Consider the following 26430-nt stretch of genomic DNA (forward strand, 5'->3'; position numbering starts at 1 on the left):
TAAGCTTTGTCTTTTTAATAAAAAATAAACTGTCTGTGACAGGCAGTTTTTGAATCCCAAAACAAAGGAAAGGGGAGAGGATAGAGGTCAAGGGGTCAGCCAGGGTGAAGGAGTGAACAAGGCTCAGATTACCCCTGCCATTCTAGCCAGGCCGGAAGGGATCACAATCTGCCCCAACTGAAGCAAGAAGGAAAGAGGTCAGACTTCAGGAAAGACCTCCTAGGAGCCAGTGGTGCACGGCCAATAAGGGGAGCAGGAGGGGGCAGCTCCCTGCAGAACCCTAGAGACCCCTGGGAGAGGGGAGTGTTGGTGTCCAAGGTGGCAGCTGCTTTCAGAGTGGAGTCTCCAGGAGCGGTGCGCTATCTTACGGCTGTTTAGATGTTTGGCGTTTATCACCATGGGGTCCTAGAACAGTCAGGTGTTTCAGAGTCTCCTGGAGCAGTATGTTTCTGGACGGTCTTGGAATGGCCAGAACTGAAGGATCCTCTTTAGGTCCTCATATCATAGCCTAGGTCCAGGTCTGGGGCAACCCCATTAGAGAGCCCATGTGCTTGGTAGAAGGGAGTCCCATAGGGCAGTCAGGCCACTGCGCCCACCCCGCTGAGTGCTGTTGGTGGCACAGAGTGGCAGGAGAAGCTCCTCGTGTGGGAGGAAGGTGGTCTTTTGTGCTCCTCCCACCCTAGTCAGGGCTGCACTGCTCCAGGTGCCCCAGCCAGCATGGCCAGGCGCCCCTAGCCTGTGCCAAGAGTTTAAGCCACCTCAGTGCCCAGGTGGTTGTTGTCAGTGTCCATGTCACTGGCAGAGGTCCTATGTTCCTTGGGGGGTTGGAGGTGCTGCTCCCTGCTCAATGGGGCCTTCTCTCCAGGGGGCAGGGTCCCACAGCCCTGGACCTTGCCCCGGGCTCGAAGTGCTCCCAGTGAGGAGATGAGGAGGATGATGAGGGCTCCTGAAAGCACTAAGGCAAGGAGCACAGTGACGGTGAGGAAATGGGGCCAGTAGGACCGCTGGGCAGCCAGAGTGACCCCGCCACCAACCCTGGTCAGTGGGGCCTCCACACGTTCTCGGGGAATGCCCGCCAGTTCAGGATCAAGCACCAGGGGCTGGTCCTGGCTGTCTACCCAGTAGGAGACCACGGGGTATGAGAAGCCACTCTCAGTGGCCCAGCACTGATAGAGGCCCCCCACCCCATCCCGCAGTAGCAGCAAGAGGGAGCCATTGTAAACCGTGGAAGAGGCTTCCGGGACTGCTGCTGTGCCACGGCTCCAGCGGTAAGAGGCCAGGGCGGAGAGGTGGGGGCAGGGGAGCTCCAGGATAGAGTTGGGGACAGCCAGGACTTCTTTAACTGTAGGTGAGGGAAAAGGGCAAAAGGTTAAGGGAAGGGGGAGAAGGAAGGCAGGAGGGAACATTCTGCCCTACATTTGGACCCCAACTCCCATCTCCAAATTCCATTTCAACTCTCAAACTCAACTCTGACCCCTTGCCTATCTCCAGTCTGGACCCCAAACTAACCTCCAATCCATCTGACTCCAACTCTGACACCAAAACCAACTTCACCCTAAATCCTGAATCCCAGCTTAGAATTCCTATTCCTCCCCGCTATAGCCAGAACCCAAATCCATCCCAACTCTGGGTGTTCAGGTCTCAAGCTGGGCAGGTGCTGCAGCAATTGAGGCAGTAATGCCCACCCCTGCCCAGAAGTTCTCCCGAGCCTTTGCGCCTCCCCTGGTCCCACACTCACTGATTTGGGGGCGGCTCTGAGGCCGGTGGCTCCTTCCCATGGGGCCATTGGCACAAGCCCACTCTGGGTTCCCTCGCTCCATGTCCTGCTTCCAGGACTTCCTGAGAAGGCAGGGAAAGCAAAAATCATCCCTTGAAACAGCCAAAAGTGGGAAGAGGAGGAAGGAAGAGAGGGAAGTGCAGTGGGGAAGAAGGTGGGCCAGGGGAGATAAGGTAGAACAGAGAGGAGAGGAAGAGAAAGCCAGGACAGCTGGAGCAGCTTCAAAACTGCCTGGCGCAATTCCATCCCGGGAGCAACCCATCACAGGAGGGGGGAATCATGGAGGGAATGTGTCAGTAAACCCTGGAGAGAGGAAGAACAGAAGCATAAGCTGGGTAAGAAGGGTCCTGGTGGGCCACCTGTGGCCACCATCCAAGACTGGCACTCACGGGATGGGGGTGGGCAGTAGGCGGCAGATTCGGGACTCAGGGTCCCAGGCACAGTGGGGGTCCCGGGCAAGGACACAGTCCACACAGCTCTCATAGACACTACAGTTGGCTCGGGGAACCCTCCAGATGCCCCCTGAGAAGCCTGCAAACACTGCGCCCTGGAAGAGAGATGGAGAGTGTCAGGGTGCCCCCACTACACCTAATAAGGACCCAGCATCCAAGGCCCAACCTATCAGAAAGTCCCTTCCCACCTGGGTGGGGGCCAGCTGCAGGTTGCGAACAGGTTCAGGATCAGGGAACAGCTGGATCTCCTCCACCAGATGAGCACTGCTGTCCCCGCTCACGACCGCCTTGTGGAGGGACCCCGTGGCTGTGGAGAGACAGAGAGCTGAGATTGTCTCACCTCATCCACAAACCCCTCTCGTGCTCCTCTCTGACTCCAGGTGGCCTCCCCAGCTGTCGGAAAGTTCCTTCTGAAGTGTAACATGCACTGGACACAGATGGATCAGACCATTTCCCTCTATGCCATGGGGTTGGAGCGCTCTTGTAAACAGCTTGAAATCCCTTGCCTGTCTGTCCTTCCTTTGCAACTGCCTGATAAAACTCCATTCCTGAAGGAACCCAGCTGTCCCGTTTCTCCATGGACATGGGATAGCGGACAGCTGAACGCTTCTGTAGACAATCACATCACCAGCCCCCCTCACCTCCATCAAGTGTCTCTACTCAAAGGCACTTCAGTGAGGTCTACTCTGACCACCCCTGCAGCCTCCCCAACTGGCATTCCTGACCTGCCCTTATACTTCATTAGTTTCCTAATCTCATAACATCCTAAGTAATTCACTCAGCATGTTTATTGTCTGTCTCCATGCACTCCACAAGGATTGACCTTTTTGTCTGTTTTGTTCTCTACTGTACACCCAATATAGGCACAGCTGATACAGTGCTTAGTAACACGTCCTAAAAGAATGAATGAATCTGGTAGATTTCTTCCACTGAAGTTCAAGGTCATCCACCTCAGCCAAGCCCTCGATATATATGCTTGGCAATCCTCCACTTTCCCCTACTTCTTTCCCCAATGACTATTTGAATCTACCCCTCTCTCCTCAAACCTCCTACCTTTTCCACCCCTCACTCCCAGCTCAAGACCTTGTGTCCTCCTACTTCATAGAGAACACAAAAGCCTTCACTTAAGATAAGAGTTCCCTCTGCTTCCTGCCTGGCCCCGTAGTCTATACACTCACCCAGGCTTACCTCTGCTACTCCTTCACTCCCATTCCAGCAGAGATGCTGTCCCTCCTCCACCTGTGTCCTGGACTCTGGCTTCCTGCTGCCTCTGCAACTTCACTGCCAATTATCCCCTGGCCTGCTCATCTCTTCACCATCTCTCCCTCTCTACTGGATCCTGACAATCTTTCCCATCTTTAAAAAAAGAATGCTGGCTGGGTCCCACACCCTCTTCCAGTCACCCCGCTTCCCCTCTTCCCCTTCACAGCCAAGCTTTCTGAAGGAGTGATCTCTACACTTGCTGTTTCCAGCTCCCCTCTACCCACTCACTCTTCCCCTCTCTAACATGGCTTCTGCCATAAGATAAACAGCTCTTGCTAAGGCCCCCACCAGACTGAAAGCTCAGAAAGGGTAGAGATTGGGCTGTTGTGCTCCCCCAATGTATTTTCAGAGCCTAGCAGGGTGCCAGGCACAAGCAGGTGCTCAGAAGACACTTGCTGAATGAATGCATGAGTGAATGATCTCGAAGCTTCTCTCCTCAACCTGCTCTAGTTGCAGGTCCTGCTCTAGTTCCCTGAGGGATGTCCTGGAGCCCTTTACTCACTGGTGCCCAGGTACATGACCAGATGGCTGTACCCATCGACGTCCTGGGCTGTCTCCACTGCAAGTTGTGTGTACTCCACACCAGACTTCACCAACAGGGGCGTCCCCACCACCTGCTCATCCATCAGGAAATGATCCTTCATGAAAGTCAAGGCTTTATCCGAGGAGGGGCCCACCGAGCACTGAAGGGGGAAGGAGGCAGATCAGCTTTCTCCTTCCCTTAACCTCACCCATTGCCTCTTCCCTCCCTCCCTCCCCCTCTGCTCATCTCCTTTGCCTCCCTCCCTCATGGCAGTCCTCATCTCAGGATGGTGGCTAAAGCTCAGACTCTGGAGCTGCCTGGCTTTGAATTCCAGCCTCTGCATCCTGAGGTTCCTTAACAGTGCAATGGCATATTACCAATACATCAGAGGCTTGCTGTGAGGATGAAATGCACTAATACATTACAAGTAATTAGAACAGTGCTTGGCATAAAGTAAGTACTCAATAAATGTTAGCTGTTATTACTTTCCTCCTCCTCATCACCTTCATCAAGGATGCCTGGCAGCCAGCAGGAAGCAGGGTGACAGCCCCTCGCAGGCAGGGACCATGTTTTACTCTTGTCTGTAGCCCCAGCCACAGCACAGGACCTGGCACACGGCTGGTGCCCAATAAATGTTTGCTGAGTCGGTGACTGAATGAAGGATATCACAGAAAGGGGTGGTGTAGCAGGGAGTGTTTCTCATCTCGGTTTTGCATGAACTTGCTGCATGACTCTGGGAGAGTCCCTTCTCCATTCTGGACCTCCTGTTTCTCACCCATAAAATGAGGGGGTTGGACCGGCTGTTCTCAAAAGGCCCTGCCAACACCAGCAGGCTGTGGCTCTGGGACACCTGTGTCCTGATTATTGGTCAGGATCTTTGTCCTCCATACCCAAGAGCACTGTCTTAGGGCCAGCCCCAACTCTGTCACCTACAAGTGGTGTCCTCAGACAAGTTACCCCAGCTCCATGAGCTTCAATTTCCTCATCTGTAAAGTGAAGTAGTAACATCTACATCTCATTTGGGTGCCAGAATGAGCACATGCACCTACTCTCGCTTCCTCCCAAAGGGTTTTTTTTTTTTAAAGGCATAAACCTACAAGGATGGGGAGAACAGGAGAGGAGGCAAAAGCAGCCACAGTTTGGATGCTGGAAAGCAAATGAACAAATAATAAAAGACTTGACGGGAAAAAAAATGAGAATCTTCTAAAGTCAATCCTGGGGTACCCCAAAACTATCTGATTTACAAGACAAAATTCCTCAAGTTCATCAATTAGTGGCCCAAGTCACCTCTGGAAGTGAGGTAAAAGAGAGGCTGAGTAAAGAAGATTGGTTGAAAGTCTGTTTAAGAAGCAGACAGATCTCCTCCCAGCTCCATGCAGCTGGATGACTGTCCCTTCCACGCCCTGGCCCAAGACTGGAGGTTTATTCTCTGAAGAGGGTGAAACAGAGGTCTCTGGATGGAGGACAGCAGGCACAGTTGAGGAGGGACACCATCATGAAAGCAGCAGGTAAGGGGATTAGGTGCAGGTAGGCACAGGACATGCTGAGACTCCTCCCCCACATCCAACGCTCTTCCCCCACCGTCTCCAGGCACCAGGAGCCAGACCACCTCCCTCCAAGCAGAAGACTAGAAGAGTCTGCTCTGGAAAAACTGACTAAAGTTCCGGGAGGAAAGACTTCAAGATACTGACATTGAAGGTCCCCAACAAAGCAGCCCAGCCAGACCATCCTCAGTGGAGCTACAATGGAGCTCAAGTTGCCAGGTCATACGCACAAGGGCAGACTTTCCAAACAGCTTCACGGTCCCACACTCTTAAATATGATCTGATTACCAAGGATTACCAGACATGTGAGTAAAACCATGAACATGAAAGAGACCAAAACAAACAGAGAAAAATGAACAAAGAAAAACCTAAGAGGAAACAGAAATGATTTAGAGAAAAGAAAACTTCATAGCAAAGTATTATTACTATCTTAAGAGAGATAAGTGAAGATAGTGTACCCATGAAACAAGAACAGAATGCTATGAAAGAGGAGTTCTTACTTCAAAGAGGGCAGCCAGACATTACGTAGGTCCTGAAAGAAGACCACACTGCCATACAAATCAAACTTTAATTTGATCAAGGCTCTAGATCCAACCACCAACCAATTTACAGAAAATACTTAAACTCCACCACAGAGATGCAAAATCATCAAGATCCAGATTGCAGAAAACTCTACATGACAAATAAATTGTAAGAGAAAAAAATGAAGATGGAAAGGGAACATAAAGATTAAAAGAGACTCAAAACAACAACCAGTCCAAATTTATAAATCTTATCTGGATTTTGACTCAAATAAACAAACTATACTAAAAAGCTCTTATGACAGCTATGAGACTATTAGAAATCTGAACACTAAATGCATATTAGATTAGGTATTAATGTTAATTTTTTAGGTGTGATAATGGTATGACGGCTATTTTCCTAAAGCCCTTATCTTTTGGAGATACATACTAAAATATTTATGGATAATGTAATGAGTTGAATGGTGGCCCCCCAAAAGATGTGTCCATCTAGAACTTATGAATGTGACTTTATTTGCAAAAAGGGTCTTTGCAGATATAACTAAAAATCTCAAGATGAGATCATTCTGGATTATGGAAGGCTCTAAATCCAATGACAAATGCCTTTAGAATTGGAGGAGACATACAGAGGAGAGGGTGAAGTGATGACAGAGTCAGAGATTGGAGTGATGTGTCTACAAGCCAGGGAACACCAAGGATTGCCAGCAGCCAAGCAGAAGCTGTAAGAAATGCATAGAACAGATTCTCCCTCAGAGCCTCCAGAAGGAACCAACCCTGCTGGCCTCCAGAACTGTGAGAGAATACATTTTGAACTCTTGGCCTCCAGAACTGTGAGAGAATAAATTTCTATTGTTTAAAAACACCAAATTTGTGGTAATTTGTTATGGCAGCCCTATGAAACTAGTACAGATGAAATGTTACGATATCCAGAATTTGCTTCAAAATAATAAGGGAGGAGTGGGTGGGGTGTAGATGAGCCAAGTTTGATTGGCTATGAGTTGAAGCTGGCTGCTGGGTATATGGAGGTCCATTATACCATTCTGTCTACTTTTTCTATGTTTGAAATTCTCTCTAATAGGACATTTTTATAAAAGAGATATTCAAAGCTCAAAAAAATCAAGGAAATTAAATATTTTAGCAGAAATTAAAAATCTGATAGAAGGATCACAAGATAAAACTGAGACACTCTCCAAGAAAGTAGAACAAAACCAATGACTTGGAAAATAGGAAAGGATTTAAAAAGTTGGAGGACCAGTCTAGGAGGTCCAGAAAGAAGTGAGAAAACATACATCAGAATGTCAGCTCCATGAGGGAGGGGACTTTTGTCCAGTGCCTAGAACAGTGGCATGTGGCCTCAAAAAATATTTGTTGAATGAAAAGGAAATAGTTCAAGAAAATTTCTTAGAACGGAAAGAACTAAATTTCCAGGCTGAAGGGGTATATTGAATGTCCAGCACAATAAAAGAATAGAGTCCCATAAAAGCACAATATCATGAAATTTCAGAACAACTAGGGACAAAGAAAAGGTACTACAAGTTTCCAAGGAGAAAAAAACAGGTGACATTCCAAGAGTTAGGGGTCAGAACAGCTTTGGACTTCTGAACAGCAGCACCGGAAGTCAGAAGATAATAGAGCAAGCCTTCAAAGTTTCAAGGAAGATTAGTTCAGTCCAGAATTACATACACCTAGCCAAACTATGACATGTGAAAGTAGAATAAAGACATTTTTAGACATTCAAGGTCTCAAAAAATTTTACCTGCCATGTATCCCTTTCCAGGAAGCTACAGAGGCTATCCTCCACTAAAATAAGATAGAAAAAAAAAAAAGAGGAAGCCATGAGATGCAAGAAACACGAGATCATCACAAGAAAGAGTCAAAGGAAATGCCCAGAATGATGAGGAAGGGAAATTCCAGGATGGCAGCTCTGCCCCGGATGTAGAGGGCCACCAGTCCACACCGCAGCAGATAGAAGGATTTCCAAGAATATGAAACTATAAGAGTACCTAATGGGTCTGTCTTCAGAAGAGATTCAGATAATTGAGGAAGAGTCTGGGGTTGAATTAAAGAGCTTAGAAAAGCAAGCAAAAAAGGAAAAAAGATAATTACTAACCCCAGGGAAAAAAATTATGCAAAAAGGCAAAGTAATCATGGCTTACCACCTGGCTCAGCTGTGAATAATAAGAGTCATAATATAAATATTGACCTAATCAAATTACTATAAAACTATGTTGGGAGATGAGGGGTGGGTGCCGTGGTGTGTTGGTAAGGCAGCTCTTGTAGGGGGGTGGGGAAGCCCTGATTTGTAGTGTTTGCTAATTTCCGTGGTGTATACTCCCACCATGGCTGATTTCAAACTACCACTGTAATAACACTGGACATGAATTTGGAAAGAGATCTGCAAAAAGAGTTCTTGCTACTTGCTGCCAGCCAGCTCCAGCACATCACTGGGGGTGGGGGGTGGGGGCGGGGGGGACACACAGTTAAATCCTCACCTTGCAGAATGGGAATTCAATAGATACTGCCTGAAACTAAATATCAAGAAGCAGCAATAAAAGTATGTTATTTAGAGATTTGGAGATAAATGCCAAAAGAATCAGCTAAAAGAGATGAAGGTGGTTGTCTCTAGAAAGGGAAAAGTGGAGCATAGGGAATAGGGCTATATTTTTGTAACCAACCATGTAGATCTATATGATTCTTTTTTTTTTTTTTTTAAAGATTTTATTTATTCAGTTTTTTCCCCCCAAAGCCCCAGTAGATAGTTGTATGTCATAGGTTCACATCCTTCTAGTTGCTGTACGTGGGACTCGGCCTCACGTTGGACGGAGAAGTGGTGCCTCGGGGCGCTCCCGGGATCCGAACCCGGGCCGCCAGCATCAGAGCGCGCACACTTAACCGCTAAGCCACGGAGCCGGCCCGATATATGATTCTTTAAATGGTGCACATATACAACTCTGATCAAAAAACAAAACAGAAGTTAAATAAAAAATGCAGGTGCAGATGCCCAAGATAGTGCTTGGCCCAGCCGATGCTCTTTTGTTTCCTCAGGGATATACCCAGGTATTTGGTGTGCACTTAGCTGGGGTGAAGGAGGGCTGCCCTGTGTGTACACACCTGTGTGTGTGTGTATGTGTTGCACACCTGTGGAATGTGGGCAGCTGGCCCAGGCATATATCTGAGCAGACAGGACTGGCCAGGGGGGGCGGGGGGAGCACTATCATTTATTGGGCTTTTATTATGCCATGACAGGTGCTTTGACATGAGCATTATGTGTGTGTCTCTGTGTGTAGACTTTGCTCAGTGTGGGGGATGGTACTCACACTGCCTGGCAGGGGACTGATATCGGGGACTCCGTAAGTAGTCCAGCGTGAAGTCTCTTTGTCCAACTCCTTGTACTTCCCCTCGAAGACACGCGTGATGTCCTTGAGAGAGAAGGCACAGACAGCAGAGCTCCTGGTCCCGCCGCTCTGCCTGGAGACAGCCAGAGGGGATATTGTCTGTGATCTCCTCTGCTATACCAGGAAAGGCCCCCCTCCAGCCTTGGCCCACCCTTGATGAGAAACCCCAGGAGGACAGGACTGTGGGGGTCTAGGCCAGCCTCCAGCTGCCTCTCCTTCCCCCAGTTGTGGTGATAAGGGCTAGGAGAGCCCCTGACTCTGGCCCATCTTAGGATCTGAAGTGTGACTATCCTTAATGAGAATTAATTGGGGCTCAGGCCCTGGGGCAGCTCCTGTCTGTCCTGCCCAGGCTGGGCTGTACCCATGGGAGGGGCAATGTACCCAAGCTCCCAACAGGCTCCAGATGTAGACTTCCTCCTTGGGTCCCATGAATTTCTGATCTTCAGAGAACCAACTAGAGCCTGACTACAAGACTAGTTTTATTCCTTCAGCCCTGGTCTGTAGAGACAGAAGGTCTGTCTCTCTTATTCTCTTTAACCTGACTGTGGCACACACCATGCTCTCAGTTCTGGGTGTCCTATATAGCAGACCCTGCTTACACCAGATATCTTTGGTACCTGACACATTGTCAGCAGGTACCCAAACACTGTGGGGCAGTGACCTTTCTCAGCCTCCAAACAATGACTTTATTTTTATCTTATGATGCTAATGGTGTTTCCCTCTTTGCTCTGGCCATTAGGAAGCTCACAGCTAAATTTGTGACCAGTATCCAGGAACTATATAATTTTATTTATTTATTTATTTTTTCCCCAAAGCCCCAGTAGATAGTTGTATGTCATAGCTGCACGTCCTTCTAGTTGCTGCGGCTTCAGCATGGCGGGAGAAGCAGTGCGTTGGTGCGCTCCCGATCCCCTGGCGACAGCAGCAGAGCGCGCGCACTTAACCGCTAAGCCATGGGGCCGGCCCCATCCAGGGACTATATAAATGACAAACATTTGTAATATGCTGACCCTATCCCTGGCTTCTCTTATTGTCCTCTTATTCCATTTTCTTATCAATCTTATTTTATTTTATTTATTTATTTTTTTTAAAGATTTTTTATTTATTTATTTTTCCCCCAAAGCCCCAGCAGATAGTTGTCTGTCATAGCTGCACATCCTTCTAGTTGCTGTATGTGGGACGCGGCCCCAGCATGGCCAGAGGAGCGGTGCGTCAGTGCGCACCCGGGATCCGAACCCGGGCCGCCGGCAGCACAGTGCGCGCACTTAACCGCCAAGCCACGGGGCCGGCCCATTTTATTTTATTTTAATGTTTGCCTTTTGTAAGCTGCCTCCTATCCTTTTTGGAATCAGGCAGGATATAAACTAATAAGAACCTCTCTGAGCTTTATTTTTTCCCATCTACATTAAGAGCATGAGTCAAATTCCTGGGAAGTGGTGATGATCAAATGCTGTCCTATGTGAAGTGCGGAGTATGTGCTCGGCTGACGTCAGTTCCTCCGCCTCCCTGCGAGCCAGATCCCACGTCCAGCCCCCACGTTCCCGCCCCGCTGCTCACCACTGAGAAGTGAAGACTGCGTAGACGCGGGCATCGGTGGAGGAATTGGCGGGCAGCAGGACGGCGTGGCGGATGACGTTGAAGGGCAGCTGCCCCGGCTGAGCGCAAAGCAGCTGGGCCTTCAGGAAGGTGGTCCACTTCCTCTGCAGCAGCTTTTCGCCTCCCACGTCATTCTAGGGGCGCGGGCGGAGTCAGGGGGCGCCCCCCACCACGCCCCGCATGTCTCCACCCCCTGCCCGCCTGTCTCCGCTCCCATTGGGCCCTAGGCACTCAGCCCTGCCTCTGCCGTCTCCCCATTGGCTCCTCCATGGCCAGCCGCGCCTCCCACCCAGGCTGCAGACCTTGCAGACTCTGGCCACCCGGGATGTGTGGAGCTTCTCGAAGAACTCAAACTCGCTGGCTGTCTCCTCGAAGAAGAAGTAGACAACCTGGGTCGAAGGGATGGCTGCCACGAAGGAGGCGTCCGCTGCAGGGGCGGGGCAGATAGGCTTAGGGACTGAGTGCCTGGATGTCCTGGGTTCCCGTTGGTGAAAACCCTCGGGTTGGCTCTGGAGGCCAGGAGACGTGATGCCTCGGATCCCACAGCCAGTTGAGGGATAGCCATGAGGGGCAGGTGGGGGAGGGGACCGACTGGTATTTATTTACGTAAGGTGATGGGAGTTTTGTTTCTTCCCTGCTGTACTCCCAGCGCCTAACAGTACTGCCTTGCATGTAGTATGCCCTCAACAAGTGAGAGTTGAGTCAATTAACAGCAGTTCACAGTGCCAGGTCTCTGGGATTCGGGGAAGGGGGCCACACCTGTGCTGGGTGGGCCTCAGGTCCTTACGTTCCAGCCAGCGGAGGAAATTGTCAGTCTTGAGGACAGGCTGGGATCCCAGTGTGCGGATCAGGATGGGCTCACTGCCCAGGAAGTTGTTCATGGTGCCAGAATAGAGCATCCCATCTAGGACAGGGCAGAGGTGGGGAGACCTTATCAGCTGGAGGATGCGCCTGCCCTCCTCAGACCTGCCTCTGACTGGGGCCAGGATTTGCATCAGTCTCTGGCCCCCTTTATTTGTGCTATGCCTTCCTGTGGAGCCCCAAAGCCCAGCTCACAGTCCCCTGCTGAGCACCCTTCTTAGGACCTTCTGCCCACAGGGAACAGCTAACCTTGTGGCCTTCTGTGTTTTGGCACTTTTCCAGCCTTTCTCTGGCTACTCCCTCACACACCCAGCTGAACCACTTGCCGAATAGAATCACTCATTGTTCCCGGAATGTGGCTCTGTTTTCTGCTTGCACACCTTGGGTCCTACCCTTCTCTTCCTGGAACACCTTCCCTGCCTGTCTACCTATCTTTTAAGGTCCCACTCAAAAGCCAAAGGCCACCTCCTCCAGGAAGCCAGAGTGGGAAGTCTGTAATGGTTTGTGTCCAGGAGGACACAGGGCCATGATTTCTTCTTTGTAACCCCTACGGTTCCTAGCATGATGTCTGTCGCACCAGAGGAGGTGTTCACACAGTGCATATTTGTTGAACAAATAGCTGAATCTCAGGCCTCTTCTCTGCCTGAGACCCTTCCTGGACCCTCCTGCCTCTGAGCATCCATCTCTCTCCACCTCCTTTGTGGAAGCTTCAGCAGGAGCTGGTGGTTGGGGTGCCTGATTCTCCCTCTGATCTCGTGCTCTGAGGCTCCTGGCTTCCCCTCCCTCTGTCCCCTGCCTTGCAGGAAACTGTGTTAGATTCCATATGTCACAGAGTGACCTGGGAAAGCAGATGTTGGGATGGACCAGGGAACCTGATACTCACCTGCCAAGACAGCTGTGTGCTTATGGGCGGGGTCGAAGGGGCTCTGGCCTTTCCCCTCCACAACCTTGTCCTCCGAGACGGGCAGCAGGTAGGAATCTTGGAGTTCCTAGAGGGGGGGAGAAGCTGGGGGACCAGAACGCCAGAGTCTCATGTCCGGGAAATGGGGGGCATGAGGGAGGAAGGGAAAGGGACATAGAGTGAAACTGGCCTGGGGCTGGGAAGCTCACAAGGGTCCTGCATCTGGAAGACCAGAGTTTTCCAGAGCTACAGAGGTTGGGCTGGGAGATGTGAGGAGGGATGTGTGGGGCTTGAGAGCTGGGTGCCAGATAACTCACAATGAAGGTACAAGCAGGGCTGAAGGCGAAGGTGCCACAGGCGTAGAGATGAGTGGCATTGAAAGAGACCAGGACACGAATAAAGTTGAAACACTGTGTCTGGGGGAGATAGGGAATTCAGGCCTCTTGCCCCAAACTCCTGGGCCCCCAGAGGCTGCCCCCTCAGTTCCTAGTGGGGAGAAGGGCTGGGCAGTCCCTGTACATCTTTATAGAACAGGATGCAGGCGATAATTATGCAAACAAGCATCCTCCGCTGCCTGCCCCACCTGAGGTCATCCAGTGAAGGGCTGGGGATGCCAGGGTTCCCTACCTAGAGCCCCTGTACCCCCACCTCCACTTACCTCACTGCTCTTCTTCTTAAAGGCACACTCACTCTTTTTTCTGTCACTGGCTGGCCAGGGTATCTGAAGTGGGGAATGGGAGGGGAGAGATGAAGGGAAATGAGGTCTTTAGCTCTAGCTGTGACCTGCCATCCCCTCCTTGGCTCTGGTGTGAAATCACCAGCAGGCACGGTGGTTAGTGACATGCTCATGGGCTATAATAACATCAATTTATGACCATAGCTATTACTCTGATGACACTGATATTCATTAGGACACAACTCCAAGGTAGAACATGGCCTATGGAATCAGACAGACCTGAGTTTGAATCTAGGCTCACCCACTTACTGGTTGAGTGATCTTGGTCAATGGCACAGGCTTCTGGAGGGCACAACTAGGTACATATGTAAAGCACCTAATGCAATGCATAGTATATAGAGCAACAGTTGTCAAACCACAAATTTCCTGGGGAAATTGTTAAAAATTTCAGTTCCCAGGTCAATGCCTCAGAGAATCTGCATTTTTAACTGGCATCCCATACGTGCAGGTGGTCCACAAACCACACTGAGAAACAGAAACCGTGGGGATGCTCAGTAATTGCTAGCTCCTTCCCTCCCTCTGTTTTTTCCTTCCTTCTCCCTTTCTCCCTCACGTTGTTCCCATTAGTAGGGTGACTATAGTTTAACACAGGAGCTTCAGTGATTTCTACCAATGGCTGGATATCACATTATTGATATAATGTGAGTCAGTGTTTCTCTCATATGTCAATGATTTCCATATCAGACATTTTAGCAATTAATATTATTCAACCAGTATTCATGATATCAACGAACAGTGAGGCCACTATAGTATTTCTTGTCTGTTATATGGATCAGATATATATAACAAGAATTGCTGATTATTGCTGATTATAGATAACAGTAATTGGGCAGTTATTCATGCATTGGCAGCTGCTGGCGCCCTCCTCACTCCCAGCCCACACCCTTTATCCCTGGCCTCCTCACCATGTTCTTCAGCCTTGGCACCCCTGGATCCTGGATATTCAAGGCCAGAATGGCCTCTCGAGCCCCCACATAGAGAGTGCCTCCATCACCACTCAAGAGCAGAGTGTCAAAATCCTGGAGGCCCTTCTGGTGGAAAAGGCTAAGAGCCCTGCGTCCGTCCCCTGTTGGGAGGTGGTGAGAAGGGGTGAGTGATGAGGAGTTGGTGGGCAGGCAGCTGATTTCTGAGATAAAAGTGGGGAAAGGAAAGGGTTGGTGGAGTGTGCTCCCTAGGCCTTGGCAGCTGGTCCCTCTGTTCATCAACAGCTCCCCCCTTCGCCCCACCCTGCTGGCAGCCATAGGACCTCTGTATGTTGAGGCCACAATAGAGAGGAGAGGCAGCCAGAGAAAGGGTAATGACAGCCTGGGGCTGGAGGAGGGTGGCCTGCACCCAAGAGACAGACAGAGGGACAGGAAATAAAGTGAGGCACAATGGATGCTCTTGCAGGGCTGGAGGGGCTGTAGAGGGGAGGACACGTTGGCCCTTACTGGCAGGAGGGGCAGAAGGCAGACAGATAGACAGGAAGGTGTTGGCAGCCACAGGCAGGAAAGCTAGACACAGCACTGTGTGTCAGAAGAGCTCTGGGTGTAGGGGTTCCACTTGCCAACCCCACTTCCTTCCCCTTCTCTACTGAGGAAATTTCCGCCCCTAAATCACTGCCATAGGGTGAACAGAAAGTAAACATTTTTCTTCAGAGGTCCCTGTGGGCATGCCTGGATGTCACCTGGGCAGGGGAGGTCAGCCTAGGAGGCTCACCTAGGTCTTCTCCATCACTTTGCTTCAGGGGTGGTGGTGGGGTGTGTGTTCGGTGCCACTGGCACATCAGCAACGGGGAAGGAGCTCCTCAAATCCTCTCTGCTGAGCACATGTGCACTTGTGCATTAGTTGGAGGACTGACTTGCTAATTGTTACCTTTGGAGGCTCAGAGAATCTTAGACAGGACCAAGAGGAGAAGTTGGGGAATCATGTGTGACAAGGTGCTGGAAGGGCCAGCCTCCCCCAGAACGTATAAACCCCTCAGTTACTGAACTGATCACCCTGTAGCATGATTGTCTGCTTGTTCATCTGCTTTCCCCTCAGAACTCTGAGCACCTTGAGGGCAGGGGCTGAGTCTTGTTTACGTTGGTAATCCCACCACCCAACACAGAGGAGGCCTCTCCATCATTAGGCACCATGTATTTCCTTCACCAGGTTGCCCCAGAAAGATGCTACAGGCACAGCCGTGTCCAGGAGACCCCACCCCTACAACTCCTATGGGGCCCATGTCCTTCCCTGAATCTTCTCCCTGGAGGTGAGAGGGCCAGCAGCTCCCACAGCCTCAGAAAGAAACCAGCCAAGCTGTGCCTATAGGGTCCCAGGGCCCACAGCCCAGCCAGGCCACCCTAACTTCTTGTATTCCTGGCGTCCACAGTACTGGATATGGCACAGTCCAGCATGATCTGTGTGGTTGGCATGGGCCTGGTGTGTTCTGGGTCACCAGGTCCACAGATGATCTTCTAGCATGGGCCTTAGCTTTGGAGGCATCTGGGAGTATCAAAGCAGTTAGGGGTTTGAGGTGCCCAGCTTGATGACAGTGACATTTAAGGAGGAAAAGAAAAATCACCAACTTTGGAGAACCAGAGGGAGCAGTGCCTCTGGCCCCGTCCTCAATCTTCGCCCCAGGTAGGTTTCATCGTTCACTCCTTTCTCGGTCTAAATTTCTATTTCTGGCTGACTTTCTCTCTGAGGCCCTCTATCTCTCCCTGGCATACCTCTCTCTCCTCCATGTCCGTTTTCCTCCCCCTCTCCCTTAGTTCCCCCTCTCTCCTTCCTCCACCCACCCCCCACCAGCTCAGTGTTGTCATCCCCGCACTTCCTGGCCATCAGACACTTACCTGCGTAGTATTTGACCCTGGGCATGGGCCCCTGTCCACCGCCCCCTGCGGTTGTCGGTGGCAGCAGCAGCAGGAGCAGTTGGAAGAGGAAAAGGCCCACGAGGCTCCAGGGGTCCAGGCCCAGGGCTGGAAGGGCCATGCTCAGCCAGAGGCTGTCGCCAGATAGCTCTGGGGAAACAGACACTGGGCACTCTCTGGGTGAGCAGTCCTTACCACATCCCCACCCCGGGGACCAATCGGAGAGTCCCGGCAGCAGAAGTGTATATGGGGGGAGGGTGCTGGGGGAGGAGGAGAGGGTGCTAGGGGAGGGAACGGTTCCCTCTCAAAGGGCCCTCAGAGAGTCTCACTTCCATCATCCTCACAGGCCTCAGCCTCCTGCCTCACTCTCCTCTCTGGGTAGGAGTCTAGATGTTCCATCCTGCCCTTCTGATCTCTTTTCACCAATAGCCCTGCTCTGCCTTTTCTCACCTGACTTTCAGGGAAGTCCTTCTTGCTATCTGCTCTTTGCCTTCCTTCTTCCCATATCCCAGAACCCAAACCATTGCCTGGCCCTGGGCAGGGGACTTCTGGGGAGCAGATTCCTGCACTCAAAATATGGACTTCTCAGACCTGACTCTCCTGGCACTTTGAGATCTGTTGCTACCCTGTGCCTCATCTCACCCCTGCCCTCTGATGACCTAAGCAGGCAGACCAGGTCTGAATCAACCTGCTCTGACCTTGCCCCCAGCCCCAGCTGGGCTCCCATCTTTGATATGCTCGGTCCTCCTTGGCCCTCTTCTTGGAGGCTATCTGCACCAGGCCATCAGCATTGCCCGGGAAGTGGCCCAGGGCAGGGGGTGGCTGGCAGTCTCCCAGACTCTGCAGCTGCCCCCTCTCTCTCTGGTCTCCGCGGTGCTGCTGTCTGTCTCCCTGGGTCTCTGCATAATCTTCTCCCGGGGCCGCCAACCCCCAGCCACTCATCTTATCTCACATACCCTTGAGCCAGCCACAGTGCAGAACCCAGGTGTCCGGACTCTGGGGCGCAGGTGCCATCCAAGAGAAAGAAGGAGGGGGGTTCCCAGGCCCCAGAGGCAGGGGACGGAAGGCTCAGCCCGGCTGGGCCGGGAGTGCGGCCCTCCAGGTACCCATAGTGCCAAAGCCAGCACTGGGAGCTCTGGGCAAGGGAAACCAGAATTTCCACCTCTCGAGTTGTGACAGATCCCTGGCTTGGGCGGAAGTTGGTGGATTGGGAGGGGAATAAAAAGAGACACACCTCTGTCTTTCCCTCTTTCCTTGCCTCCCTCTATCCACAAAGTTTAAAAGGCCAGAAAGTTTCTAGGTTATTTCAGCCATTCCGCTGTCCCTCTGTCATGTCACATCCAGTCTAACCAGCCTAGCAGTGGTTTCTCCTCTTGCTCAAGATTTCCCTAATGGGAGACTTGACACTCTCTTTCATATTCCTCTTTTCACTTACCCACAAGGTGGGTTCTCTGCACTCCTACCTGCTGGGAAATCCTTGCAGTTGTCTAACCTTCAAACCTCCCACTTCCAGCTGGGCCATAATCTTTAAAAAATAAAACAATTGCCTTAGGTTCTTTTCCATGGCTTTGCTGAGGAAGTCCCTCCTGTAGTCTAATCTCCATCATTCTTAGGGCAGCATCAGGCCAGTGGGAGGCCTAGAAAATTTCCCATCTGAGCTCATACTTCTGGAACATACTTCTGAGGCACCTAACCTCCCAATGGTGGCTGCTCGCCCCTCCCTGAAGGCCCCAGGGGGAACCTCATAATGTAGGGTTAATGAGGTATCTAGCACCAAGGGCTTCATGACCTATAAAGTGGGTAGTTTCCTGCCCACTCAGCCCGAGACCAGCTGACTGCTGGTTAAAGAGCACAGCCATCCTGGGGCTAATCCGACTCTAATAAATAACCCACCTCCTTCTTAAACACACATTCCTCATGGTCAGGAAGTCCTTCCTGTAGTGTAACTTCCATCCCTCTTGCCACAGCACCAGCCTACAGGGTGATGGTACAGCCCAGGCTACTCCTTAGAAGAATTTCTTGTCAGAACCTGCTCAGCCTTCTTTTCTTCTCCTTCTGCTCCCATTTTCCCTCACTTTCCCAGCGAGACCCTCCTGACAACTGTGTCTGTGAGGACTTGCCTAAGATTCCCCCAGACTCTCACAGAGGCTCCTTGCCAGGTGCTTGGGAGAAGTCATGGGCCAAGCCACCCAGAAAAAGTCATCTGGACTCTCAGAATCAGGGGAAACTCCTACCAGGACTCCACCTTCTCTGTCTCCCCAACCCCCAGCTCAGATTTGGGCACCACCCTGCCCAGACCTCTCTGCTTGAACAGATTGGCTTATCTGGTTCGCTGGGAGGAGTTCTGCTGGGGGGAGAGATGGGGGAGGAAGTTCCAGCCCCACCCTCCCTGCCTGTTGCCCTGTGCCCGCCTCTCTGGAAATGTTAGATTCAATGCCCAGCCCTCTCCAGAGACACAAGAATTCTCCTTCTGGCCCCAGGTCTCCTCTTCCCCAGCCCCTCCAGCCAAGATGAATAGTTTGCATTATTAGGCTTTGGTCTACCCAACAATTTTAGCAGATAGGTATCAGCATATTCCCATTTTACAGATAAGGAAGGTGAGGCTCAGGGAGGTTACACTGCTAGAAGCCAAGTTAAACTCAGATCTGTCTCATTCAAAAGCTAATCCCGGGGCGAGCCCTGTGGCTTAGCGGTTAAGTGTGCGTGCTCCGCTGCTGGCGCCCCGGGTTCGGATCCTGGGTGCGCACCGACGCACCGCTTCTCGGGCCATGCTGAGGCCGAGTCCCACATACAGCAACTAGAAGGATGTGCAACTACGACATACAACTATCTACTGGGGCTTTGGGGAAAAATAAATAAATAAATAAAATTATACAAAAGCTAATCCCTTAGCTACGCTGCCTCCCTAGAGTTCTGCTCCTGCAGTCTTCCCTCCTACCCCAGTCCAGGAAACTCAGCTCTGAGCTACTTGAATGGAGAAGGCACGTGTGGAGGGTGGGGGGTGGCACGCTCTAGCTCCTCTGGGCAAAGAAACAGTATCTCTGGGGTGATTCCTGTCTCAAGAGGGAACAGAAACCTCTTGGAAGAAAGGCCATCAGGTACAGGTGCCACCCTTATGTCCACAAGGGCCTCCTGATTAAAGTCCATGGAGCCTGATGGGGAAGAAGGTCACCCTGCCGCCTTCTGCTGCCCCTCTTGCACCAGAGCCTCTGGAGTCACATCCAAAGTCACACTGCCATCTCCCTTCCTGCAGCTGGCAGAGCCCACAGCCAGGGCTGGCTTCGTGGGCGCATGACCTGAGCAGTCACACAGGGCCCCACGCTCAGCAGGGCCCATGCTTGGTCTAATGCTCTGCTGCTGCCGTCTTGAAAGTCTTGGTCCTTTTTGATCAAGGGGCCCCACGTTTTCATTTTGCACTGGGCCCCACAAATGATGTAGCAGGTGCAAATGATGAAGCAGGTCCTGCCCACAGCATCCAGGAAGCTCAGAGCTGGCAGGGCTCCACTCCCTCCCTCACTGTACAAATGAGGAGACCAAGGCCAGGGAGGGAAAGCGTCTGGGCTGGGGTTGGAGTCGGGCAGCAGGTCAGGTGGGGTGGCTGTGTGAAGGAGTCAGATGTTTAGGGACCAGGCCCTAGGGGCTGTGCCATTTCATAGCCCCAGTGTAGGGGTTCTCCAACTCCTTTCTCCTCAAGCCCCGGAGCCCAGCCTGGGGACTCCCCATGAAAACTATGCTGAGTTCAAACTTGCCCCCCTGCCCCAGGGTCCAGCTCCTTCGGAGACTCTGCCCCCGTGGCCCCTAGACCGCACCAAACAGTAGCCCCTTCCTGCCAGGCTCACTGGCACAGGGTAAAGATCCAGATGTGGGGGTGGAGCTGGGAGGGAAGATGGAGATGTCGCTCCCCATCCCTACCCCATGCTCACCCCGGGGGTTCTGTCTCTTCTGCACCCCTAGGGAGCATGGATACCTCACTGGCTTCGCCAGTGCCCAGCAGGTCCAGTTTCCCCTACCCCCTTTCCCTTCCAGCCTCAGGGGCAGCCCCAGAAGAGCACAGTCCCGGGGAACACCCGCTTCCTGGCTCCCCTTCCTTAGCCCCACCTCCCTGCCCCTCACTCCCGTCTGTTTATGATCACAAGCAAATCAAATCAACTTAGATTTATTAAGTGCCTACTGTGTATAAGGCACTAGCGATGTCCCCAAGCCTCTACTCCTCCAGCATCCTCTCACCTCTTCCCACCCTCACTGCCTCCCAGCCTTCTTGCCACCCGCCCAGCCCAAATCCCCCTACTCCTTACCCAGTGCCTCCTAGGTTTCCTCCTCCAGTCTGACTAGTGCTGGAAGGCTGAGCTGAGTATTGCACACAATGGCCCGACCCCCTCTGTCTGCCCCCTCCTCAGGGCCGAGCCAGCGCCAGACAATGGCCCGCCCTCTCTTTTCAGAACTGTCAGCTCTCCCGCTCCCTCACCTGGAGCTTGGGGATGCCGCAGCGTTTCCCGCCCCCTGGAATGCCAGGCGTTCTGTCTCCCAGCGCCTTGGTCCCTGCCACACCCCCGCCCCCCATCCCCAACCCCATCCCGCCTCACTGGTCCTCAGTCACCATGGCGACCGCCTCTCTAAGTGGGAGGGACTAGAATCTCCCCATATTCTTACTCCTCCTACCCGTGTCCCCCTGTGCCCCACCTTCTGTGGCTCCTGGATCCACATGTGTGGAGGAGGCGCGGCTCCAGATGTGGAGGGAGGTGGGGAGGGCGCACACTAGCCCCCAGGGTCCTCGCTCAGCTCCCTTGCCCACCGTCAGGCAGGCACCACAGCGTGGATGTCCCCCAGCTAGGTTCAAGGGCAGCTGGGGCCAATTCCCCTTTATGGTCAATTTCTCTGGGTCTCCCTCTCCCCTGGGAACTGTGTATATGTAGGGGGATCACATCTAGACACCAGCCAGCCTGACCCCATGCAAACTGAGTTTTTCAATAAGGATGTAAATGAACATACAAATATCTATGCAAATAAGCCTACAGGCAAGGTCTCTTCTCTGTCAAGAAGCCTGAGAAGCTCTCTTCTGTTAATATTACCCTGACTTCCATGGGAAGAGGTCCACTGTCACGTTCAGGTTCTTCCATTTCTTCCTAAACCAGCTTACCAAGAAGATGTCTGCTCCAGAAGCCTTCTTTTGCTAACCCCCTGAGACCCGTTAGAAGAGAAAGGTTTGTGCTGTAAGAGGAGGATGGAGAGAAGACTTCAGGAAGGACTTGCCAAAAATCTAGACTAGATAGGGATGAAAAAAGAGACAAGCCTGAGCTGGATTCTTTCCCATCTGTGGGGGAGCAGAGGCAAGCAGGGGTCTGGGTGTTAGCTTTGGGAGCTGGCCCTTGTGTCCTCTCCCAGCCCTGATCCTGAGCAACCCTATTTACCAGAGCTCCCTCCAGCCCCTGCTGGGCTTCAGTTTCTTCATTGGTAAAATGGAAGAGTTGAAAAAGCCTCTTCCAGGTTGGCTTCTCTCAGCTTGTGGGAAGACTGTGAAAAAGTCAGCATGGGGCCAGGGAGCAAGAGCCCTGGGTCCTAGGCCTGGCTGCCTGAAACTTGCTGTGTGACCCTGGGCCGGGCACTTGCCCTCTCTGATTCACATAGGTAAAATAATGGCTTTCCAGCCTACCTGGGAGCAGCTTGGCTCATCTCTTGATTTAATAGTATTTTTAAGAAGAAAGAAGTGAGTGTGCTGGTGCCGGCCCTGGGCAGAGGGTTTCATAGGACAAGTCTGGTTCCCTTTTAGATCTGGGTTGGGGTGGTGAGTGAGCATTCCTGTCTGAGTGGTGCAAGGAGATCTGGCATGTGCTGAAAGCAGAAGTGGACTCTGAGCAGGGCTGCTATCACATCCCCCACCACTTCCTGACACTCCATCCTCGCTGCCGTCGGCACCTAGGCCTTGGGGACTCAGAGATGCCTACTTGCTCAGGCGCTTCCCCCCAGCACTGGGACACCTGGTAGGAGGGGAAGAAATGATTTGGGATCAAGGTGGCAGGGACTAGAGGAAACTGAACTAGTGCTGTGACAGGAAAGAAGCAGGCCGGGCTGCAGGGAGACTTCACCCCCAGGGGTTGTCCCCAGGGTCCTGCCCCCATCTCCTTCCCTTTTAGGGGAATTGGGCCCAGTCTCTGTGGCAGAATTGGAAGGGGATCCATTTCTGAAATAATCCAACAGAGTAAAACACGGGGAGCCTACAAGCTTCCCCGGGCTCCACGTCATCCCGGATTACCCAGCTGGGCTTCAGGGAGCCCCCTGGCCTCGACATGTGGAAGTAAAAACTTCCAGGAAGGAACTAAGTTGTTCTGATGAGGGAACTAGGGACCTAGTCTCTGGCGGTGGCCGTGACTGTAGTTAGAAACTTGCTGGGGCCCCGGGGTGGAGAAGGAGGGAGAACCTTTCTACGGTCTCATCTCCATTTCTCCGCTGCAGTGCACACAGCTCCGTTCCTCTGGTTTGCCTAGCCTCAGTTTCCCCACCTTGGGCAGATGGGGTGTCAGGGCCCTATGTCTTTAATTGCAGGAGGGACAGGGAATGGCTGATGGAGTTTAGCAAACGAGGGTCCCGGGAAAATGAGATGGGGGAGTGGAGGGTGAGGAGACCCAGGCATCCTGTCCCCTAGGCTCTGCTCCTCAAGATCCCTGGAGCTACTCTTCCCCTAGTATGAAGCTGAAGGACCACCCAGCCAGGGCCCCCTATGGTATCCACTGAAGTTGGCACGCAGACCACCATGTCCATAGTGCTAGGAAACTGACATCCCACCCCCGCTCCCATCCCAGGGACCACGGTCCCTCTTCCCCACCACTTTCAAGCCTTACCCCCAGCCCAGCAGTGGAGACCCTAACCCAGGCGTCCAGGACTTCCAGCAGAGTGTGTACCAGGCAAGGGGCGGAGCAGATATGGCAGGGGGAGGCCGTGGGGGCCCTGCCAGCCCCCTCCGGTGCCCCAGTTCCCAGGCAGCTCTTAAAGGGACCAAAACAAATTAGCTAGGGGCAGCTTAAGGGGGTGGGTGTAGAGGAAAGTGGGTGGTGGGGAGAGGATTAGGTTTGCCAGGGGCAGAAGAGCCAGAGTGGGGGGATTGACACCTCCTCTACTCCCCTGGAAGCCCCCAGACTCCTCAGTCTAGCCTTTCCCTCATCCCATGTGACCCCCATGTTGGCCACCCAGCTTGTGACTACCACCTCCTCAGATCCTGGCCCCTTGTCCCCTTGGGCCCCTGCCCACTTCCTCCCCCCTCCCCCATATTCGTGCCACCTCAGTCTCCGGTGAGAGCTGCCAGCTGGCACTGGCTGGTACTGAGCTCTGAGAAGCAGCCCAAGAATTGGAAGGGCCTGAGGCCTGGCTGCAGAGAGGGAGGGGAGGCCAGCACCTCAGAGTCACTCTAGTGGGTGGGGGGCAGGAGGCACCTTCCCCTCCCAACTGCCTCTCCAAGTCTTGTTTCCTCCACCCCTCTGGGGGCAGGATAAGGCTGCTGGTTCATCCTCCCCCTCGTCTACCCCCTGTTAGGCTGTCAGAGTGGTGACATGGAAAAGGAAAATGACTTAGCCAGTTACCTCTGGCCATGGAGGGGCCGGGGCAGCCCAGAGAAAGACATAGATAAGGAGAGGGACAAAGAAATGGAAACTGAAAGACAGCAGCCAGACAGCGAGCCAGCAGAAAACGTCAGTTCTCATATCACTACTTCGCTCAAAAATCCCCCCTGGCTCCCCAGTGCCCAAGGCATTAATTTCAAACTCCATGGCTGGTGTTCGGGGCCCCCTCCCATCTCCTCAGTGTGGGAGGGCTCTACCCCAGTCCACCTGGACCCTGCCTTTCCTCAAGTTTCAGTTTATCCTATATCTCCTACCTGGAGTGCTATTGCTTCTCATTTCTACCTGATAGAATTCTTCCCATCCTTCCAGGCCCACCCCTAAAGAACCCCTTCCTCCTCAGAACCCTCTTCAGTCCTCCCACAGTATTCTGAGCTGGCGCAGTATTTTCTGGGAGTCAGGAGTCCTGTGCTCCAGCACCAGCCAGCTGGGTGTCTTCAGGTAAACCTCTCTCTTAGCTGGGTCTCAGTTGCCGCACTTAAAATGGGAAGACTGATAACCTGCCCACTGGTGGTCAAAATGCAGTGGTTACATCTTTTTGGAAGCAATTTGGTAACAGGTCTCAGGTTCTGCAAAAGTGCTCACACTGAACGGTTCCATTTCTGAGTCTATGCATTTGCAAATACTTACAAAGTACCTACTATGTTGTCAGGTACTGCACTAGGTACTGGGGACTCAGCATGAATAAAACAGACAAAAATACCTGCCCTCGGGTGTATGCGTTCTGGCATGGAAGACAGAAAATGAATAAATACACAAATGAAATCTGTCCAGTGGTGTGAAGTGCCCTGGAGAAAAATTAAGCAAGAAGGGTAGCTCAGAAGCGATAGGCTCAGGATGGCGAGGAGGACACTATTTTTAAAAATTTGGTTGGGGAAGGCTTTACTGGATGGTGACATTTGAATAGAGACCTGAAGAAAGCGAGGGAACAAGCATGCAGATATTTGATGGGAAAAGTGGTCCAGGCAGAGGGAACCATCAGTGCAAATGTCCTGAGGCAGGCATGTGCTTGGTGTAGTCTAGGAATACTCGGGCAGTCACTGTGGCTTGAGTGGAGTGAGCACGAGGGAGAGTGGTGAGAGATGCGGTGGAGGGGTTGTCATGCCTGGCTTTGCATGCCATTGTGAGGACGTTAGCTTTTACATTGAGTGCTTTGGGAAGGCTCTGGAGGGTTTTAAGCAGAGGAGTGACCAAACGATTAAAGGTCACTCTGCTGCTGTGTGACGAATAAACAGTGTGGAGCAAGGGCAGGAGGCCAGTCAGGAAACTAACGCCATCATCCAGATAAGACATCGCGGTGGTGGTAAGGATGTACTGGATTCCAGATATATTTTAAAGATGGAGCTGAGGGCCGGCCCCGTGGCTTGGTGGTTAAGTGCACGCGCTCCGATGCTGGTGGCCTGGGTTCGGATCCCGGGCGCGCACCGAGGCACCACTTCTCCGTCCATCCTGAGGCCGAGTCCCACATGCAGCAACTAGAGGGATGTGCAGCTATGACATACAACTATCTACTGGGGCTTTGGGGGGAAAAAATAAATAAATAAAATCTTAAAAAAAAAAAAAAGATGGAGCTGACAGGATTTGCTAATGGAGTGAAGGTAAAAGAGGATGAGAGGGTATGAGAGGATAAGAGGAGTTAAGGATGAACTCCAGGATTTTTGGTCTGAGCAACTGGAAAGAAGGAGGGTCATCAGCTAAAATGGGGACGATTATAGGCAGAGCACCTGGCGGCTGGGGGTGTGGGGTGGGTGGTAGAAGCCAGGATATCAGTTTTGGACACGTTAACTTCGAGATGCCATTAGTCCATCAAGTAGGTATTCAGGTCTGGAGTTCAGGGTGAAGGAATAAGCTGAAGGTGTAAACTTGAGAGTCACCAATGTGTGGAGGGTATTTAAAGCCAAGGGCCTGGAGGAAGTCTCTCAGGGCCCAAGTGTAGACAGAAAAGAGAAGAGTTGAGCCCTGGGGCACTCCATCTGTCGGAGGTCAGGCAGAAGAGGAAGAATCAGCAATGTAGGCTGAGAAGGACCAGAGAGGGATCATCTGCGACAGACAAGGTCGAGGAGGACGAGGACTGAGAAGTGACCACTGGGTTAGCAATGTGCAGGGCACGGGGACCTTGACAAGAGCAGTCTTTTTGGAATGAAGGAAGCAGGTCAGCAGCTGACAGTGAGGAGGGGAAGTTTGAAGAGAGAGGAGAAGGTGTGAAAGAGTCACCTGGAGAAAGGAGGTGGCTGGGCTAGGGACGGGAGCTGTAAGGGAGGCAGCACCAGGGGTGTGTGGTCATGAAGTTAAAGAAAGGCCAGTTAGTGGGGGAATCATCAGGATTCCATCCTAAAAAATTACCTGAAATATTTACAGAAAAGGCATTTTACTGCAGCATTATTTACAATATAAAACTGAGACTTAGGGCCGGCCCCGTG

General features: G+C 52.1%; 1 protein-coding gene across 5 annotated transcripts; it reads right to left on the reverse strand.

Moving 5' to 3' along the window:
• On the reverse strand, positions 1-17822 carry SEMA4A (semaphorin 4A). 5 transcript variants are annotated; one of them, XM_004436199.3, is made up of 15 exons: positions 17360-17822; positions 16386-16553; positions 14475-14635; positions 13492-13554; positions 13151-13249; positions 12816-12921; positions 11859-11975; positions 11374-11498; positions 11033-11205; positions 9398-9548; positions 3995-4175; positions 2418-2536; positions 2167-2324; positions 1739-1839; positions 1-1342 (listed from the first exon to the last, which is right to left on the reverse strand). In XM_004436199.3, the coding sequence occupies exons 1-15, from the start codon at positions 17415-17417 to the stop codon at positions 750-752; spliced, it is 2373 nt and encodes a 790-aa protein (XP_004436256.1). In that variant the 5' UTR covers positions 17418-17822; the 3' UTR covers positions 1-749. The 5 variants fall into 5 exon arrangements, with proteins under 5 accessions (XP_004436256.1, XP_087298028.1, XP_087298017.1 ...); XM_087441902.1 differs by lacking the exon at positions 17360-17822 and adding an exon at positions 15268-15442 and having other exon boundaries at positions 16386-16471; XM_087441891.1 differs by lacking the exon at positions 17360-17822 and having other exon boundaries at positions 16386-16609.
• Between the last annotated feature and the right edge of the window lie 8608 nt (positions 17823-26430).

Source organism: Ceratotherium simum, chromosome 2 (genome assembly GCF_057802395.1).
Source record: "Ceratotherium simum simum isolate JZ-2026a chromosome 2, ASM5780239v1, whole genome shotgun sequence".
Classification (NCBI taxonomy): Eukaryota; Metazoa; Chordata; class Mammalia; order Perissodactyla; family Rhinocerotidae; genus Ceratotherium; species Ceratotherium simum.

Bases quoted from the DNA above. Each gene is read 5' to 3' on its own strand.
- SEMA4A (XM_004436199.3), bottom strand. From the start codon at position 17,417: ATGGCACCTGCGCCCCAGAGTCCGGACACCTGGGTTCTGCACTGTGGC. The intron at 13,250-13,491 runs GTAAGTGGAGGT...TATCTCCCCCAG, and splicing joins TTAAGAAGAAGAGCAGTGAG to ACACAGTGTTTCAACTTTAT. The intron at 1,840-2,166 runs GTGAGTGCCAGT...CTGCCTTCTCAG, and splicing joins CTACTGCCCACCCCCATCCC to GAAGTCCTGGAAGCAGGACA.